General features: G+C 38.5%; 1 protein-coding gene across 1 annotated transcript in view; it reads left to right on the top strand.

Annotated features, from left to right (window-relative positions):
• Positions 1-21,435, top strand: part of CERS3 (ceramide synthase 3) — a 98,643-nt gene that overhangs the window by 57,483 nt on the left and 19,725 nt on the right. The window contains exons 8-10 of the mRNA XM_076004812.1: positions 2,178-2,306; positions 6,163-6,269; positions 14,887-15,040. Of these exons, the coding sequence (XP_075860927.1) occupies positions 2,178-2,306; positions 6,163-6,269; positions 14,887-15,040 (390 nt within the window). The remainder of the gene's footprint in view (positions 1-2,177; positions 2,307-6,162; positions 6,270-14,886; positions 15,041-21,435) is intronic.

Raw genomic sequence — 21,435 nt, 5'->3', positions numbered from 1 at the left:
TTAACAATCAAAAGACAAACACTCTAGCATATACTTCATAAGCTACACCCTAGGCAAAAGGCTGGTTTGTAGCAAAATTTATATGATAAATAAAATTAAGTCCAATATTTGATAAACCAAGTTGGTGTAATTAAATGATGTTTGAGTTGAGTGATGATGGTCCTTAACCATCACTAAGGGGCATACTGTGGTCAACTGGACAGCTTAAAACATATGGATTCTAAGTATAAGAACATACTGTGAATAAATCTGATAGAAATGATCTCCATTTCCATACAACTCAATAATATCTATAGATTAACTGTTACTAACTTCAGGTTTGGAATATATCAAATTTTAATTGATTGACTTATTTTCTCAAGGGATAGAATTGAAAATAATCATTTTTTAGAAAGTCTTCATAGCTAGATAGGTTGATCCTGTATTTCTCCCACCTTTGATTTTGCTGTAGTTGACTTCCCTTTTAGTATTTACAGGTGCATCGAGCACCTTTTCAAAAATTAAATGTAAAAATTATAAAGACGTATCTTTAGAAATATAAAATTTGGGGTAGGTCGCTAAAGCACAGGCTCTTGAGTCAGACTGCTTGGGTTTGAGGCCCTGGCTTCCCCACTCACTGACATCTTGGGCTAGTTGGTTAAAATTCCTAAACTTGGCTTCCTCATCTAGAAAATGGAGCTAAAAATCATTCCTATCTTCTCTAGTTGTTGTGAGGGTTAAGTAAATTTATCTGTATAAAACACTTCCTGCTATATAATAGGTGCTTAATGATATTGGTATTGTATTTATTGTTTTAGTTTGGCTGCAAGAAAACTGGAATCTTTAAGTTTTTTTAAAAAAATATTTTTATTGAGGTATCCATATACCACATAATTCAGCTATTTAAAGTGTATAATTCAGTGGTTTTTAATATATTCACAGAATTGTACAATTATCACCACAATCAATTTTAGAACATTTTGTCACCACAAAAAGAAACTCTGTACCCTTTAGGAGTTACTTCCCATTTCTCCCAACTTCCCAGCCCCTGGCAACCACTAGTCTACTTTGTCTCTATGGATGTGACTTTTCTGGATATTGCATATCAATAGAATCATACAATATGTTGTAGCCTTTTGTGTCTGGCTGCTTTCACTTAGCATGATGTTTTCAAGGTTCAGCCACATGTTGTTGTAACATCTATAGTACTTGATTCCTTTTATTGCTGAATAACAGTCCATTGTATGGATAGACCCCATTTTCTTTATTCTTGTATCAGTTGATGGACATTTGGGTTGTTTCCTCCATGTTGTTATTATGAGTAATCCTACGAATATTCATATATAAGTTTTTATATGAATGTATGTTTCATTTCATCTAGAAGTATAATTGTTGGGCCATATGATAACTCTGTTTAACCTTTTGAGGAACTGCCAGACTGTTTATTAAAGCAGCTACCATTTTACATTTCTACAAGCAGTGGATAAGGGTTCCAGTCTCTCCACATCCTTCCCAACACTTGTTATTGGTAGTCTTTTTTTTTATCATAGCCATCCTAGTGGGTGTGAAGTGGTATCTCATTGTGGTTTTGGTTTGTATTTTCCTGATGGCTAATGATGTTGAGCATCTTTTCACATGATAATCAGTTATTTTTATATCTTTGCAGAAAACCTTGAAGTTTTTCCACTCAGTGACAGTAGCTTTCCTTAGCCTAGACTTGTAACATATTTATAACAGTCTCATCTGTTACTTATTTCATATGAGTTAACTTACTTAATAGTTGTGTAGTTTTATTACATCTATCTTTTTCTTTCCTTTTTGGAATTAGGCAGGAGATACACAATAAATGTAAATGTCCATGGGAATATGCTTTGTGTATGTGTTATTTGCTGTATATGAGCAAATGTGAGTGTGTGTGTGCATATATTCAGTGTGGGGGAGTGGAAAGAACAACAGATGTTAGGAGTTAGGTGACAGCTATTCAATGCTGTCTCAAAGTTAGATGACTTCATCAATGGGAATAATACTTGTCCTAGCTCCTTCACAAGTATTGTGTTTAAGAATTAAAGCGAACACATTTTATAAATTTCAAAACATGCAGATGTACATTATTGGTATCATTATTACTATTATCTCTTCCAGTGATTGGGAAATAATGGCATTTGCTTAATGGCTTTCATTTTCTCCTCATTATACAGGATTTCCTAGCTCATGTCATCCACCACCTGGCTGCTCTTAGTTTGATGAGCTTCTCTTGGTGTTCTAATTATATTCGCAGTGGGACCCTTGTGATGGTTGTGCACGATGTAGCTGACATTTGGCTGGAGGTAAATGTTTGCCATTAAAAAACTAATGACAATACCATGTCCTGGATTTAACTGCTCACAGAAGGGATTGTCTGTGAGCAACTTAGCAGGGCTCTCTGTCCCGAAAACACCCGAAGTCTGAGAATGTCTCTGGGTTCCCAGATCCTCCAAGATTAAAGAATGAAACCTCTCAGTTTTTATTTTTAATCCTTCTCCATGGTACTAGAGAAATGTTGATTTGTGGGATTCCACTCATGAAAGTCGCATGCAGATGCTAGCTCAGGAAGTAAGATGAACTATTTGAAGAAAGAATGAATTCTTATCCTTTGAAAGGAAAACTTGGATTTATGGCATTAAGGATTCTCAGAGTTGGATGCACCATCCCCTCGCCTAAGCCAGTGCTTGGACACCTACCGTCCCACCCCATCCTCCTGCAGCCTGACCTGTAGCTATAAGGACTGTAAGCCTTTTTAAAAGGCACTGATTTTCTAAGAGAGTAAGAGGGATCAGGATGTTTTCTAAAGCAGGGGAAATTAAAGCAAGGATCTTCCTAATCCCACACCACACAAAATATAAGGAAAAGAGCAACATCAGGGTGTTTACTGGACCCGTGTCTGCTATGCCTTGGCTCCTGTGGACGCCGTGGCAGTGATGGAGTGGTCCCTCTCTGCCAGGTCCCCCGCTGTGATCGAGGGCAACTTGTTTCCCAGCACCACTGAGCTAGTCTTTTAAATATAGTCATTTATAATGAATCCGGGGAAAATGATGCTAACCCATTTCACATTTGGGATTGCCTCTTGAAGGACTAATAATTGAATATAGGTTGATATGGAAGAAATTAAATTTAATAGAATCTTGTTCTTCTAGATTGGGGCTCAGCAAACTCATTGGTAAAGGGCCAGGTAGTAAATCTAGTTTTGTGGGCTGCATACGATCTCTGTCCCATATTCTTCTTCTTCTTTTTTTTTTTTAATACCCTTTTAAAATGTGAAAACCATTCTTAAGGGGTGATCAGCTTTAGCCCATGGGCTGGATTGTAATTTGCCAAACCTGATGTAGAAGTAACCAGAAGCCATTTCAAAGCATTTGAAGCCATTTCAAAGCAACTGGCCACTGTTAAATTATTCTGTGTACAGAATTTTGTTCCTATTTTGTATGTAATTGTAATTAGACATGTAACTCTTCTAAAGGTCAGGATTATTATATATGCTTCAGGGAAACAAATGGCGTAGTAAAAGAAGAATTGTGCCAGTTTTCCATGTGGTGCACTCTGAATGCAGTCATCTCTGCTGTAATTACCTCCTTCTCTGATCGTACCTCAGTAACGCTGACTGAAATTAAGACCACATTGGCCCTGACTTAAGAATTTCATGTTACTCTGTTGCTTCTAAACCCTCTTGTGCCTTTGGTGTGTGTCCAATGTGAAAACAGCTTCATTGTGTTGTTCAAGGGGAGTTAGATGTTCAGGCTGGGAACAAACACTGGCTTGTCCCCCCCCCCCCCAATCCTCAGCCCCCATCATCGGTATGACATGACTCCCTAAGTGACTTTGGCAAATCACTTACTGTTTTATTTTCTATCCCCAGCTGTAACATGAGAAGTCATACATATACCTTAGGGCATATTATTAAGTTTAGCTCATTACTGTTTGAAAATGTTCTGAGAGCCTTAGGTAAAAAACAAGAAAAATGAAATGTCAAACTTAGAGGTCCCTTCATGGGGCAACTATAAGAACAGCTTCATGTTGTTATTGATTGTGAATCATTCTTGATTCACAAGTCATGATCTAACTTGAGGTTCAATGACCAAGACTAGTACCTTCCATCAGCTGGTGGTAGAGACAACATTAAGTAGTGGCAGGGGCCTATTTTTTATATTCTCCCAGGGTACATATCCCACAGCTTCCCTGAATAGTTTGTTTTAGTGTTTGTCCTCTCAGTCAAGTTCTAATTGAAGCCAGACACTGCACAACTTTTGCCCCTTGCTTCCTTGAGATGGAGCCCATTAATCTTTCATATTTTTCAAGACAGTTGGTGGGTCATTTCTTAGCAGTTTCTTTGCAAGGAAATACAGCCTCAATACTTACAACTCTCATTCATAAGCACCCTTTTGCCTTCTTCATGCATCTTCTTGATCCTTTCTAATTTTCCAAATAGTCAAGTTTGGATCCAGAACCCAATACTCTAACAATGTCCTGATTGAAACTTAGCAAAGAAAAAGGTTACTGTCAGGGATTTCATCATTATATAATCCAGAATATGTTGTGTATATGTTTTACCTCACAAATGAGCCTACAGAGGTCCCTCCCGTACCTGTGCACATCCCTGGCTTCCACCCTGGTCAGCCTCCAACCCTTCCAACAGCTGCCTGCTCCATTGCAGCTACTCTGAACTCTAGCCTTTCTCTCCACACCCGTCTCCTGCCCACAGAGCACACCAGCATTCTATGTCAGCAACTGAGTTGTTCCCTATGGGCCCTCTGGCAACACCCCACCCCTGCCTTTGGTCTGGCCACATTCTTACCCCTTGCTAACTGGAAAAGTATGGAAAGTGCCATGTAAACCCTTCCTGGAGGGTAAATATATGGCCTCTCTTGTTCTAGAAGGACCGTTAGCCTCCAGGGTGATGTAAGTTCTAAATCAGCCCAAGTCTAAGCCATCCTTCCTAGAGGGATGAGCTGTACCCTAACACTCCCCCAATAACTCCTACCCACCTCCTACCCCCAACTCCCACCAGAAACCTCCCCCTTCAGCCTTAGGCTCTTCTGGATAATGCAATAGAGCAGCAGGCCCCAACCTTTTTGGCACCAGGGACTGGTTTCATGGAAGACAATTTTTCCACGGACTCTTGAAGGGGGAATATTCAAGCACATTACATTTATTGTGCAGTCAAACCTTTCTGCTAATGATAATCTGTATTTGCAGCTGTTCCCCACCACTAGCATCACCACCTCAGCTCCACCTCAGATCATCAGGCATTAGATTCTCATAAGGAGCACACAACCTAGATCCCTTACACACGCAGTTTATAATATGGTTCTAGCTCCTATGAGAATCTAATGCCGCCGCTGATCTGACAGGAGGCGGAGCTTACACGGTGATGCAGGTGATGGGGAGTGGCTGTAAATACAGATGAAGCTTCGCTCACTTGCCCACCACTCGCCTCCTGCTGTGTGGCCTGGTTCCTAACAGGCCATGGACTGGTACTGTCCACAGCCCAGGTTTTGGGGAATAGAGAATCCTCGTCCATTAATACTCTATTACCATTCAACAATACTTTCTGTAATTATTTTTATTCAACACAGATAATATGAGCACATAGACGAGCACAAAATACATAGGAAAAATCAAGTGCTTGCAACTTTATTTCAACCAGGACAGGGTCCTGAGAGCTGCCTCCTAACTCCACCTCTCCCACCGTCTAGCTTGAAATAGCCACAGTGATTGCAACATTCCCAGCCCAGCCCAGGAGCTCATGCCTGTCCTAACCCTTCTTCAACCCAGCTCTCCTCCCAGTTGAATGGAGATATTAAATAAATGCCCAAATGAAATGTACACTAAAATTGATTATGCTAACTTATGGAGTTTTTGAAAGACAGTAATATTACAGTCGTTTTCATATATCTTTTTTAAACATTATATTATGGAAAATGTCAAGCATATGATAAGATAAAGGGAACAGTGTAATGGACTCATCAGCTTTAATAGTTATCAATATGACCAATCTCGTTTAATCTACTACCCCATCTGTCCCCCCTTCTATCCAGATTGTTTTGAAGCAAATCCTGGAAATCATGTCATTTCATTTACAAATATTTAATTTTTAAAATTTATACTACTATGCATTTATCTGAATGCAGTTTCTTTCTTTGTTTTCAGTCTGCTAAGATGTTTGCTTACGCTGGATGGAGGCAAACTTGTAACATCTTGTTTTTCATCTTCTCTGTCATGTTTTTCATCAGCCGCTTCATTATTTTTCCCTTCTGGTGAGTAGACATGTGCCCTGCCTTTGGTAAGTGCACAGAGTGGCCTTGGAGCACTGTTACTGTCAAACATTGCCCTTTCTTTCCATACGTGGGTCTCCAGCTATTTGTATTAAGTGTACTAGGAGAAAAGAATGTGACAGAACCATTTTTATAAGTAATTAACACATTCTCCAGTGTGGAAAAGGCTTATTACAACAGGAGATGGAAAATGTGTACCCCAGTGGGTAAGTAGCAACTCTTATTCTGTATCTTGTTTCGTGAATATGAATCTTTCTTTGTGATTAACAGTTTTTCTAGTCACTCAACGAAAAGTCATTGGCCAATCACCAGTTCTCTAAAAGAGAGGCAATGTTCTATGTTGCAATAATTATAGCCATTACTTAAATCCCAGACACTGAGCATTAACTCAGGTAACTGAGGTAATTTATTCATTGAGATAATACATATAAAATAGTTTGGAATAATATCTGGTACATTATATAGATTCAGTAAATGCTGTATATTAATATTATTATTAAAATTATTAATGAGTATCTCAGAATGTGGAGTTTAATCTAGAATCAAATCTAAGGTACATGTTTCAGATACTTTGCTTGGTTGATCAATCATATTACTAATACCATCACTGTTGCTTTGACTGAACAGGTATGGTTATGAAATTGTAACACTGTGTGATATCAGTTATTGACAGGATAAGTACTGACTTGCAAATAACAGTTGGATGTAGCTTTTCAGTGTGACTTTTGTGGCACTGTAAATCCAGCATTTGCCCCTTAATCCCTCTTACTGTGTCCCTAGGATACCACATGTTCCAGCATAACAAACCGTCTGAACACTTAGTGGCTTGAGACAGTAGTAGGCAAAGGTTTTTTGTAAAGAGCCAGAGAATAAATATTTTAGGCTTTGAGGGCTACATGTGGTCTTTGTTACATATTTCTCTTTGTTTTGTTTTGTTTTATAATTCTTTAAAAATGTACTAAGCCATACTTAGCTCCTGGGCTGTACAAAAACATGTTACAGGCCAGATTTTGAAGACCATACTTTGCAGACCTCTGCCTTAAAACAACATCTATTGATTATTATTATTATTATCTCTCATGCCCCTGGAAGTTGATTGGCCTTGGCTGGATAGCATTAATTTGGAGTGTCTCATGTAGATGGTGGCTGGGCAGTCAAATAGTGGCTAGAGTTGGAATTTTCTTGAAGCCTTCCTGAATCACATGGTTGAAGTAATACATATAAAATCAGCTGGTTGATGTGGATTGTTGGCTGGGACCTCAGATGCAGCTATCAGCTTGAACATCTATAGATGGCCCCTCGAGTCCTAGCTCCACACTTAAATCCTGATCTTGGACAGGTTAGATCACCTTTCTGTGCCTCAGTTGTCTCATCTGTAAAATGGAAATAAGGGTTGTCATGAGGCTTAATTGAGGTAATACACATACAATAGTTTAGAATAGTGCCTGGTACATAGTAAAGACCGTGGCCTCCTAGCATGGCTGTGGCATTTCAAGGGTGAGCGTCTCAAGAGGGAGCTAGAGGGAGGCTGCATCTGCTTTTATTACCAGCCTCAGAAGTCACATCATGTCACCTGTCCAACCTCATATGCTTCATTGGAACAAGGTCACTGAGGCTGGCTCATATTCAAGGGAAGGATGACTAGACTTCATTTATTGATAGGGCCAGTTTCAAAGAATTTCCAGACATATTTTAAGAACACATGCCATGGAAGCTCTCAGCTCAGGGAACTCTCTGAGAAGCTGACACAGCATTGTTGCTCTGGTTGACTTTTGGTTGAGCAATGGGGAACACTCACCTCAGACTTTCCCATGATTTCGCAAAATAAACAAGCAAACCTACTCACTCAAGATTGAACACTCTGGTGGGGATGAGTGATTGTGGAAGGGGTGTGCTATTTTCCCACACTCTCTTGACTTTAAAATCCTAGATTTAAGAATTCATTCTCTTGCCAGCATTTCTGGATTCCAGCACGGTTGCATGCTTTTGGCATTTTCTTGATCTTGATACTGAATTCACCAGCCTACTGCAGAGGGCAGCAAGTACCACTGTTTGCCACTTTCAGGGCCTCAGATTGCGAATAAACAAACTAATATTCATTCCTGGCAAATTTCTTGCAAATTAATTTAATTTAATTTACAAAATTTTTTTGAAAAAAAATTTTTCCTGGTAAAAATATTTCTGTACTGTCATTGACTAATTCTCATTCCTTAGAAGGTTGAGAGAAACCTCATCAAGCCATTGGAAGTTTGGGAAATCAGCTTCCAGTGGTCTTTGAAAGAAACTGGATTGTAACGCTGCAGCACATCACAGAGGCTGCTTCTCCCAGTTGCTCTGGCGTAAATAGCCTTCCCAGCAACTCGAGCTTATTACAGGATCATCTCGGTGGTGCCATAGAGGAAAATGTGGTTCCTTGTTGTTAGCCTGGCCCCAACCATCTGTCTAAAACCTGGAACTCTGTGGATTCATTTTTCATGGGTATTTTATTCTGTCTCAATTTGTTGGGCTTTTAATATGGACCAAGCAATGTGCATATAATAGATGCCACTGAAAAGCAACTCAGCTGATCTATGTCAAGATTCAGACATTTTAGAGATGCTATGGGAGGTAGTTTGCAATCTAGCTGCTCTGTTTTTCTTTCCAACTGCTTTTGTTGCACATTTTGTGGTGAGATATAGGGTAGGGTGGGAAGAAAGCTAACTAGGGTTATGCCCATCTGAGATTTGTCTGGAACCCTTGAGAAAAAGAACTGCAGCTTACTTGTTACACTTGTCTTTCCCTTTTTCTGATTTTTCTTTCGTGTCCCCCAGCCTCAAGCATGTTTACTTCCCTGATGAGCCCCACTTTTGTGTTCCTGCGACTGTGTCCCCTCCTCTCCTTTCCTCTTGCCATGTCTGGGAATCTAGTTTGCTGATTCTCAGTCAGTCTCAGCAAGAGTTAGCAACATTGGTTTTCTAAACATCATTTCACCAAAATTGGCGAAATTCAAATTGGTGTTAGTCAGACTGCCTTAATTTAATTTCCTGGTGATCCCATTTGTTTGCATTTTTATCCAAAACCATTTAAATTGAAGCCTTACCTTTTTCACATTGTGTTCCCAACTATTTTTTTTTAAATGATTTCTATATTTTTGAATTATTGAATGTATCTATCTATTTGAACATTATCCAAATACCCCCAGAGAATCAGAAAGGCTAGAAAGACCTTTCTAAGGTCAGGTAAACTATTCCCCTAACTGCTGACAGTTTTTCTCCACAAGTAACAAGAGCAGATAATGACCCTGTGTAGGCTGGTTGATCTAAAGGGATGGAACACTCTACTTTGCTGACTTTGCAACCTGCAGGTTCAGTGTCTGTTGCAGCTGAGTTTGTAGGTGGCAGTGCAGCTTGTTGCTTCATTTCTTGGACCCATCACAACTAGATGTAAAGAGTACAGGGGGAATGAGACACAGTGCCTATCCTCCAGTAGTATGGGGGCACCGGAGAAGAGATCTTCATATCTACCCCCCTTATTCATATAGTTACAAGACTATTAACATTGCCTGTGTTTCTCAGATGTTCCAAAAAGAAAAAAAAAAAACATTTGCAACTCTGAATAATGTTCAGATACCTAGCTTCCTTACCTCCAAGGGCACATATGCTTGGGTAACTCTTTTCCCTTCACCATTGGTTCACTGGACTTCAAGTTTCAGCTTTTGAAGATCCATCCATCACTAGTATGGAAAAATGGTACCCTGGGAAACCCACACATGAAAGGAAATGTTATGGGTGATGAGATTGTACAAATACTTGGAATGGCTAGCAGAGAAAGGAAAGTTTAAAAAATAAAGAAAGGAGAAAGCTGAAAGCATCCAACAGTGCTCTTAGCTGACATTCATCAGTGAGAACCAAGGATGAGGACACAGTGGACCAACCCTTCCTTTCCTCTGAAGTTCGAGAGCCTTAGTCTTGAGTGATGAGCAGAGGGCAGAGCAGGATTCTGATGGTCCATGTCAGCTAGTGTCCTTTGCTTGGACAGCAAAGGAAAGAGGGGCTTGTGCAATGTCAGAGGGGCTTGTGCAATGTGAGAAAGGCTCTGCTGAAGCCAGGCCACACTCCCTTGGGCCACCACTGCAGATGCGATATCTTGGAACTAGACTTTCCAGTTACACAACTGAGGAAGAGACAATGCATTCTCCGTCTCATTCACTAGGGAGACCTCAGAGGTCTCCCCTCACACCCATGCATTTGGTGCCTTCTTTAGTTGTCTCTAAGTTTATGAAGGACAGCCACAGCCAGGTGCGATGGCTCACGTCTGTAGTCTCAGTGACTTAGGAGGGATAAGGTGGGGGGATAACTTGAAGCCAGGAGTTTGAGGCTGCAGGGAGCCGTGATTGTGCCACTGCATTTCAGCCTGGGTGACAGAGTGAGACCCCATCTTTCTAGAATCCTAGAATAAGGGATCTTATTAATAATTTAATCCAACTACTTCATTCACGAATTCATTTGTTTAGAAATAATTTCAAACTTACAGAAAAGTTGTAAATATATTACAGAGAACTCCTGTATATACCCTTTACCAGTTAGCATTTTGTTTATTAACTTTGTTATTCCTTTTCTTTCCCCCAGCACACGTGTAAGTATATACACTGGCGACAGCAGATTATGGTGCCAAAGTTAGATACATTCAGGGGTGACCAGAATAGCATGGAGATTTTCATAGTAAAGGGGCCCATGCTTTATGGATGAAAAGAAGTTCAGCTGAAAAGGAGAAGTACATTCTAGGCAGAGAGAGTATAGAACAAGTCACAAAATTACCTATGGACCCAGAAACCCAGAGTAGCAAATAAGCTTTACATATATTATTTTCTTTAATTCCCATTAATAACTCTATCAATATTGGTACCAGAATGTAAGCCCTACTAGTTCAGGGGTTTTCATCTCTTTCATTCATTGTTACATTCCTGGCTACTACCAAGTGCCAGGTTGCACTTTGGTAGGTGTTCAGCAAAGGTTTATTAAATGAATAAGGTAGGTACTCTTTGCTTCCATTTTGCTCATGAAAAAATGCACACAGAAATGATACAAGGTTACATAGCCTTGTGAGTAGTAAAGCCAAGATTTTAAGAAAATATGAGCAAATATGTTTTATACTGATAGAGATGAAAAAGGTCTTTTAAAACATAATATGTAAGCTAGATACAAAAGAAAGAATTGATAGATCTGATTACAAAACTATTTTGAAAATTAGTTTGCCAAAAAATCATAAACCAAGTTGAAAGAAAATATTGGACAATGTAAAGATATTTAACATAATTAGATAGTGCTGATATCCTTAATATGTAAAGAGCACTTATGAATCAACAGAATAAGTAAATGCTCTAATAGAAAAATGGACAAATACCATGAAGAAGCAGTTCAAAAAATATATAAGTAACCAAATAAGATGAGAAATAAAATATATAAATATATGTATAAAATATATAGTCACTTCACATGAAATAAAAATGTAAATATAAATAGTGCTATATTATTTTAAGTAGATACTAACAGTATATAATGTTGGTCAAGGAGGAAGGAGGTACTCTCACATATTGGGTGTAAGAATATAATTGGTACACACAGTCTTGCTAGAAAGCAGTCTAGCAGCATATTCCAAAATGTAAAATGAGTCTACTCTTTGATTCAGGATTTTAGCTATTCTAAGGCGATAATCAAACAATTATACCAAAATGTTTTTACAAATAATTCTCACAGTGTTCTTTCTAATATCATGAAAATTTGGGAAGGATTTAAATGTCTATCAATAAGGTCTTAAATTATTATGTAACTATAAAATGGATTTCTGTGCAGCCATTACATAAGATAGCGTATAGTGCAGGTTGGTGTACTCTGGCTTTCAGGCCAAATTCAGCCTACTCCTGGTTTTGTTGATAAAGTTTTACTGGAGCACAGCCATACCCATTTATGTATGTATTTTCTACACATGAATTAGTTTATGTAATGCTAGCTGCCATATGGTTGCTTTCATACTACAATGGCAGAATTGAGCAGTTGCAGCAGAGACCAAATAGCCGAGAGGCCTGACATATTTATCTTTCCCTTTTCAAAGTTTGCTGACTCCCCGATATATAGCTGCATTCATTGACATGGAAAGCTCTTTGTAACATATTATTATTTTTTAATTTTTTAAAATCCATATCCAATTTGTCTGGATAACGTAATATACTATTGATGTTAAAATCGCACGTATAGAGTGGTCCCTGTAGCATGTGATCATGTGGTGATGGGGGAGGCAAAAAGGGCGCCTTAAAGAAGGTGTTTTAAGAGAGATTTCTTGAGTTATGTTCACCAGAATATTCTGGGCTTCCTGTGAAGTTAACCTCCTTATGTTTTTCCTTAATCTCTTTATATTTTTTAAAAATAATTCCTAAGTTTCTAAAAAGCAATAAATTTCTTACATTTTTAAATTGGAAAGTAAACTTGAGAGATAATTGTATGAATAAAATGAATAAATGGCTAATATCCTTATTATATGGAGTTCATATAATTGTTTGTCAAGCAAAGAACTTGAACTGATAACTCACAAAAGAGGAAATAGAGCTACTAAGCAGACATAAGTAGTCAAAGCCTTACAAATAATCCAAATTGAAAGTGCTTTGTCTTTTAAATTAGCAGATTTTAAACTTATTCTATACTAGTTGGGGGTTCCATGAAACATTTCTTTCATCAATTGCTGGTGGCCTTATAAATTGTTGTAATTTTGGAAAATAATTTGGCAATGCCTTAATACCTTTTAATACACACCTTGAATTTATATACCTCTAATGTACACCTTGAAACAGTAATCTCACATTTAGGAATATACACTTCCAAAGAAATAATCTTTAATTTATGAGAGACTATATACACCAAGCTGTTTAAACAGTGTAAAATGTCTTTCATTTAAAGCTAAATGGAAAAATAGACCCATAAATCCTAAATATCAAAAACTATATGACTGCATCAAAACATCACATGTACTCTATAAAGATATACAATTATTATGTACCCATAATTAAAAATAAAACATTTTTTAAAAAGTAAAGCTAGATGGAATTGAACATAAAACCCTATGCTATTTTACTGTGGTGGCAAAAATCTCTGTAAGACAATACCCAGTGCTGATGGGGATGTAGAACAACAGACATTCTCATGCTTTGCTGGTAGGAATGCAAAGCAGCCACTCTGAAAAACAGTTTTTCCATTTCTTACAAAATTAAACATACTTACCCACGTTACACAATAATTTCACTCTTACTTAACTTTGAGAAATGAAAACTTCTGTTCACAGAGAAACATGTGCATGAATATTTATAGCAGTCCTACTCAAAATTGTCAAAAACTGGAAATAGCCCAAATGCTCATCAGTGGTAAAAAAGACACACTGTGGTACATCCATCCAATGAAATACTACTCAGTAATAAAAAGGAACATGCTACTGCTAATCACAACTTGCACGAATCGTATAAACATTACACTGAGTAAAAGAAGGCAGACACAAAAGCTCACATACTGCGTTCTTCCACTTCTATGTTCTTGAAAAGACAAACTATAGAGAGCAGATAAGTGGTTGCCAAATGTTGGGAAGGTGTGACTATAAAGGGAAAGCTCCGGTTTTCGTTTTTGGCCTGATGAACTGTTCTGTATCCTAATTGCAGTGGTGTATACACAAGCCTGTACATGTATTATAATGCATTGAACTGTCTACCAAAGAACAATAAATTTTACTACATGTGAATTTTAAAAAATAAAATTAAAATATATCCATATAGGAAAAAATTGGAAGATAATACACAAAAATTACAATATTATTTGTTTACAGTGATGGTATTATGGATAATTTTTTTTTATTTTCCCAATTTTACATAAACAACTTTCTTATCACTAAAGTAATACAAACACACGTATCAAAGAACTCTAAAATCATAGTAGTGTAGGAAGTTTGGGAAAGGAACAAATAGCCCTTCATACTGTAAGAACGTCTGAAGACACTGTGCATTGTGGGTCACCAGGGTCCGTGCAAATTGTGCCCAGAAATCTATTTATGAGATTCATGAAGCGTTCAGTTTACTTCAGGAAGTAGAAGTGGAAGTAGTCATGGATTTTTTTGCTTTGTTAAAAGCTTCTTTTATTTGGAAAATTTCCTTTTGTAGAATTCTCCATTCACCTTTGATGCCAAATAAATGAGAATATATCATAAAGCAAAGAATAACCCCATGTAAATATGCCTTACCTCATTTGTTCTTCAATACCCTCTACTCCCCCACCCCCAGACACACAAAGTAAGTACAATCTTCTGTTTGCAAAGAGGAAAGTGAAGTACAGAAACATTCTAGCTTAAACAGTGGGCAATAAAAATACCATTTGTTTTAACTTTTCTCCCACAAAACAGATTGTACTTTTTTTGTTGCTTGCCAAAATGATGATAAAGGTAATATTATCATATCTTTTCTCTTAAGAATTTCCTGGACTTTGTTAGATGAAATAAATGTATGTCTTGGGAGAGAAAGTATTTGTTTTCTCACTGAAAATTCACAGGTGCTTCAGCTATAACGAGATTCTCCTGTTTGGTTTGCCAGGATTTTATACTGCACGCTCATTCTGCCCCTGCATTACCTCGAGCCATTCTTTTCGTACATCTTCCTCAACCTCCAGCTCATCATCTTGCAGATCCTTCACGTTTACTGGGGTTACTACATCCTGAAGATGCTCAAAAGATGTATATTCACGAAGGTAAGGGCTGTCCAAATATTATTGCTCTTAACAAGTGAACTTCATTGCCTGATTTAAGGTGATGGCCAGACAGTGGAATGTTCAAGTTTACTTATAGTTTTAACCAGAATTCTTTTTTTTTAAATGTGATTATTATTCATAAAAGTGTCTCTAAAATAGAGCTAGATTTTTCATAAATAGGTCTCTAATTGCTTTTAAGAAATTGCTTTTATTAGAAGATGTGTTATTTTGAAATTTTTTAATCCAAAAATTGCTGCTTTTAAAGAATCCCCTAATGAATCAAAATTTGCTCTAGTTTGCAGCAAGCTTTATAACAATAGTTGAGCAATATTTCAGAGCGTTATGTTTACTTTTCCTCTTGCTCCTACTCTCTAAAATATTGTCCATCACTTGGCTATCCTTTGTTTCTGAAAACATCTTCCCCAAATAATAACAAATTAGTAATACTTTTTAAATAATATAGGGTTTTTGTTTTGTTTTTTGTTTTGAATTCAGTTCTGTGCTTTAATTCCAGAACATGGTGAGAAAAGGGACACGGCAATGAGTAGGACACAGTCACTGACTTTAGGGAAACAGCCCACCATCTAGTAGGGAATATCTCACCCACTAGCAATGAGCTATAACACAGAGAATGTTCTGTGCTAGAGGTCCCAGGAACTTGCTGTGGAAGAAAAGGTAAAAGAAAAGTTGATTCAAGAGACCAGGGAAGGCCAGGTGTGGTGGCTCACGCCTGTAATCCTAGCACTCTGGGAGGCCAAGGCAGGAGGATTGCTTGAGCTCAGGAGTTTGAGACCAGCCTGAGGAAGAGCGAGACCTCAGCTCTACTAAAAATAGAAAAATTAGCCAGGCGTGGTGGCACATGCCTATAGTCCCAGCTACCCAGGAGGCTGAGGCAGGAGGATCACTTGAGCCCAGGATTTGATGTTGCTGTGAGCTAGGCTGAAGCCACAGCACTCTAACCCAGGCAAGACTCTGTCTCAAAAAAAAAAAAAAAAAAAAAAAAAGCCGGGCGCGGTGGCTCACGCCTGTAATCCTAGCACTCTGGGAGGCTGAGGCGGGCGGATTGCTCGAGGTCAGGAGTTCGAAACCAGCCTGAGCAAGAGCGAGACCCCGTCTCTACTATAAACAGAAAGAAATTAATTGGCCAACTAATATATATATAAAAAAATTAGCCGGGCATGGTGGCGCATGCCTGTAGTCCCAGCTACTCGGGAGGCTGAGGCAGCAGGATTGCTTGAGCCCAGGAGTTTGAGGTTGCTGTGAGCTAGCCTGACGCCACGGCACTCACTCTAGCCTGGGCAACAAGCGAGACTCTGTCTCAAAAAAAAAAAAAAGAGAGAGACCAGGAAAAGTTTTACTGAGTGATGGATTTTTTTTACTCGAACCCTTGAGGCAAATAAAAAAAATCTGATCACACTCCTTCTTTGTCTTGAAATCATACATCTACGGGAGCTTTAAATTAAGGATCCTTCAAGTTCAAAGTTACAACTGGACCACTTTTGGGTGTCACTATTCGTGTATAGCATAGTATTGTATCAACAGATTAAGTGACTTTTATGTAACAATATGCTGGAAATTAGTTTGATAAACTTATTTTATCAACGCTTTAATTCCTTTTCTGATTTAGTAAATATGTCTCAAAGATCATTGAAGAGTTGACAGTGAAATGGACATCGCAATATTAATAATTGACCTCAGGGTTTTCCCCCTTCTCATAGCTTCTAGTTCAAGAAAGAGGTATGGGAAATTGGGTTACATCTGGATTAATCTTGAAAAAAAAAACCTTGAAAGTTTGTTTTTTTAACTGATTCATTGATGTGAGCTTGTTTTCTCGAGAGCTGACTTTCCCCGTTAAAGTTGGAGTGCCAAGAAAAAAAGTTCCACTGAATGGTTCTAGTTTATTAAAATTCTAAATGTTTTTCTGTAGTCTCTGGAAAAGTTATCTTATCTCTCAGTGACTGATAATGTTGAAGCAACTGACATAAGTTTAAGAATTTGAGCAGTTAGACAATTTGCACATCCAGTGGTTGACATGGAGGAAGGTCCCTGAACAGAGCCTGTAATTCCACTGGGCCCAGCCTTCCAGCAGCTCCTGTCCCCACGCAGAAACTGTTCCCTTATTACCCAATGAGAGGCAATAATTACAGGCTGGAAATGGATCCAGGGAAAATGAAACTTGGAGAGCAGAAGTACCTTTGTTTGGTTTCATTGTGATTTTCCTATTTCTTATCTCTAATGGGTCATGCCAAGCCTGATTAGAAACCCACTGTGTTGGGAAGCTGTGGACAGGAATCCCTGATTTCTCGTGCTGTACTTTGGAAAAGCTGTTTCCAATTGCAATTTGACAGCAGTTGTGAAGGCCCCCACAGCCCTAATCCGCGCAGTTTGTATGACTTCAGCTGGCTTGCATGTGCACTCTGTTTTCCACCGCAGTGGCAAAACTGGCTGTGAAATCAGCTTATTCCTCCAAAGCCGTAAAGCCTCCGTTTAAAGAATGCTATTTGAAGGCATGGTTGTACTGCAAAGGGGAGGAGAGGGCTAGAGGCAGAAATTGAAATTCTTAGAGAAACAACTAACAAATCAGTTTTCAATTTTGTTTAATAAAAATTCAGCATTTAACGCAACCTCAGTTGTTACTAAAGTGACTAATTCTTGGAGACTTTATAAATGAAATTGCAGAAGTTCCATAGGCTTCTAAATTTTTTTTTAATCTTATAACAGAGATTGAGAATTTGTCCCTTCAATTCCTTACAGTTGGCAGGTTCTCTGTAAGTAATTTTAAACATACAAATAAGTAACTTGGGGAAACACACCACCCTGTTTTGGGTGGAAAGTTACAAAATACTGTATTAATCATTTTTGTCTCTGTGTTTTTTCATGGCAAACTGAAAAGAAGTGATTATACTTTTTAAAAATAGATTTTTTTTTGGTAATGGTCACATCTTATTTTCCCTAAAAAATAGGTTATTGCATACATACGATGATTGATAACTTGCCACCATTTACTTTTACTCCTGAATACTTTAAAATAAGAGTATCACTGTAATTTCAGGACACTAATGTATTTGGGTCCCATATAGCAGGCCTCTTGCTGCTTACAAGGCTTGGTACCGAAACTTATGAGTACTGTAAAATGGGTTGTTTTGTAATGAGCCACCAGCCCACATATCACATCAGGAAATATGACAGGCTGACATATTCATCTTGTCATTCTCTTCACAAACGTGGGAAGTGCTTTGAGAGGAAATTAGAAGGAACATAGTATGCTTTTGTTTAGTATTACTTAAGAGAACTTGATCATCCTTAAGCTTTTATTTTCTCCTTTCTAAATATCATCCTGGGTCCTGGCCAACTCAAGCATGTCTCTGTGACATCTTACACTGGTGAATAGCCAAGGCGTGCAAGGGGGAGCTGGAGCTGCAGCCATTAAAGCCAGGATGGAGAAACAAGCCCCTTGGCAACCTGCCCCAGCCATCTGCAATTCAACAGGCAGTATCTCTTACAAGTTCGCAGAATGACACTTTACATACGCTGAGCTGTTCTAGTTAAAAAGGAACGCGAGTAAACATGAGGAAACGGGCCTACACCAAATTCACACAGTAACTTCATGACAAAGCTAAGACTAGTCTCTGAAAACGTGTAATACTTCATCTTTTTTTATTATTCTTTATTTGAATTAAGGGCAGAAAATTATTAACCAGAAATAACTGGAAAATTAATTTAAAGTACTTGTATGGAATTTAAAAAGTGAGTACATAAACAAATTGAGTAATAGAGATTTTAGATTAAAGTGCAGCACAAATCCTTTCACTTCTGAACTTCCTAAAAGCATAAGAAAAATGTATTGTTAATTATTTTTTTATCCCAAATCATTTTCAAGTAAAGCAATTAAATAGCTAAGAGTACAGGCTCTGTGTAGATTCAGACCTCTGCTCTCCCATTCACTGGCTGTGTGATCCTGGGAATATTATTACTTCTGTTCATTGCCTTAGTTTCCTCACCTGTAAAATGAGGATGATAATATTAGTACCTGCCTTGAAGGATAAAGCCCTTAGAACAGTGTCTGGCACATAGTAAGCACATGATAAGTGTTAGCTGCCATTATCATGATCTAAATTACAGAGCGTGTGTAAATGGGAAGTTGCCTGGCACTTGGCTCTCAGCAAGCTACTTCCTTTTGCGTAGACAGGGCTGCAGCTGGTATCAGATGTCAGTCCTTGACTTGCAACCAAAGGTTCCAGTGACAGTTTTCTAAACTGTCTTCTGCCAGTTGACTTTCATGATTCACATTCAGCTGATCTTTTTTGACACATTCTCTCAGATGTGAACATATTAGGAAAGAAATACAAAATCCGTAATATCCAAGAAGTCTCCAAGTCTCTCTTGTTAGTAGGCAAGAGCAAATGTAAAACTGCACTTTGCTGGGCAGCACTTCATAAACACATCACAAAGACTGACGATTAAAATAAAGTTTTATAAAAATGCTATCAACTTATATATTTTATATTTCTGAATGTTTATACAGATTAACTAGTTTGACATTTATTCAAGCAACAGCAGCGGAATTTGTAAACTTGTAATGATAAAAATACTGTGTTAAGATGCTTGGCTTAAAGAATTTCAAACTTGAATATTCTTCCACACTATGCAGCTCAGCAACAAAATAGAATTCCCATAGAGTTTTAGAACTGGAAGAGACCATTATTGTCTACCAAGACACTGTGGCTCCTCTCCACAAAGCCTTGCTGTTGTATTGCAGTTCACCACTCACACCCACATATATGAATTCGTACTGACTTTGAGTCTCATGTCACTCTCTGAAGCAGCTATTATTATCCCTCTTTCACAGAGGAAGAGAGCAAGGGTGAATGAAGAAGTAACATGACTGCTTAACACCACACAGCAGTGGAATTCACACCCTTGACGCCTGACACTTCAGAGCCCATGCTGCTAATGCTGTGTTCCTCTGCTTCCCTAGAAGTTTTGTATTTATGGACACATGTCCTAAAAATACAAGTAATACATATTTTGTGTGTGTGTTTACGTGTGTTTCTGTGGGCACGCATTTAGTGTGGCTTATGCTCAGTTCTCACAAATTTCATAATGGTATCTTTGACTTGGCTGAGTTATGTTTATCATTACAAGTAATCAATGAATTAATTCTGGCTTTTCATAGAGGGCACTCTAGAAAACCTCATGAAGTGTATGCCTTTTAGAGGATCGTGTGGCTTAAAGCACTTGTAAGCCAGAGATTTTATAAACTGGAAAGAGTAGAGTTGTTTAAAGAAGTCAAAGTTGAATAGCCAACCATCTGCATGGCTCTAAGGTAATAAAAGCAAGAAAATGTACTGTAAGTGAGAGGGCAGGGCCCATGAGTAAACTGGCTTCTTCCCAGGTCTCTTGCCTTCGTAGAATTACTGTTGCTTTGCCCTTGATCTGGGAACCTCCAGATCAGACCCACAGATGCAACAAGGGCACTGAGATGAGTGCTCAAGAGAAGACCCAGCCATACATACGTACGTTGAGGTGGAAGCAGCGCAGAATGGAAAGGAGGAATTCATTTGCCAAATGGGAAATGGAGACTAGGAGGGGGCAAAGGGCTTCCTGAGGTCGTGCAAATCAGGACTGAAACCTACACAGTTTCAGATAGCTTTTCTCTACCCAGGATAATATTATTCAGGCATTTTCTCAATAATGTGCAATTAGGATGTGCAATATGTTTTTCCAGGCTATTTGGAAATTCTGTCTTTTTTTTAATAAAACGATTCCTCTTTCTGTTGGGAGAGTTGTTGTGGTCCCCACATGTGGATGCCACAGCACCTCTCTCTGCTGCTGCTGACAACAGTGGGTCTTTTTAGCTCTTAATCCCAGGCAGACTGACCTCTGATGGAAAAAGATTATATTAGGATTTTTAAATGAGCAAAACAATATCTTATTTCAGTTCTCTTCAGTCTACCTCAGTTTCTTTGGAAGCAGGTGTGGAGAGCAGCTGGGTGCCAGCAGCCGAGTGGGGACAGTTACTGTGAGGAGGTTCCAGCTGCCGGTGTCTGTTCAAAGCAGCAGATCTCACTTCCCTCCAATTGCCCATGACTTATTTAATTATGTGAAGGATTTTCCATATTTACTTTATGACATAGTAGCTGTCTTGTGCATACTCTTAAACTTCTTGTCTATTATATTTTCTAACAATGGTTTTCAAAATACTAGTTGTTTGGAGGTGCTGGACTCCTCAAGTCTTTGGTTGACAGGAGGGCAACTGAGGCAGTTGTAAAATGAAGGGGCTTGTTCAGGATGAGAACTGCTTTCTGAAAGCAGTGCACTGATGCCTGTGGGGATGCAAGTCCCGACTTTCTTTCCTCTGTCCTGAAGATGAACCACGATGTCCCCCGAGCCGC

The sequence above is a fragment of the Microcebus murinus genome, chromosome 7, assembly GCF_040939455.1.
Source record: "Microcebus murinus isolate Inina chromosome 7, M.murinus_Inina_mat1.0, whole genome shotgun sequence".
Classification (NCBI taxonomy): Eukaryota; Metazoa; Chordata; class Mammalia; order Primates; family Cheirogaleidae; genus Microcebus; species Microcebus murinus.
The sequence above is the reverse complement of the archived record's forward strand: the minus strand, read 5'-3'. Positions and strand labels throughout refer to the sequence as shown.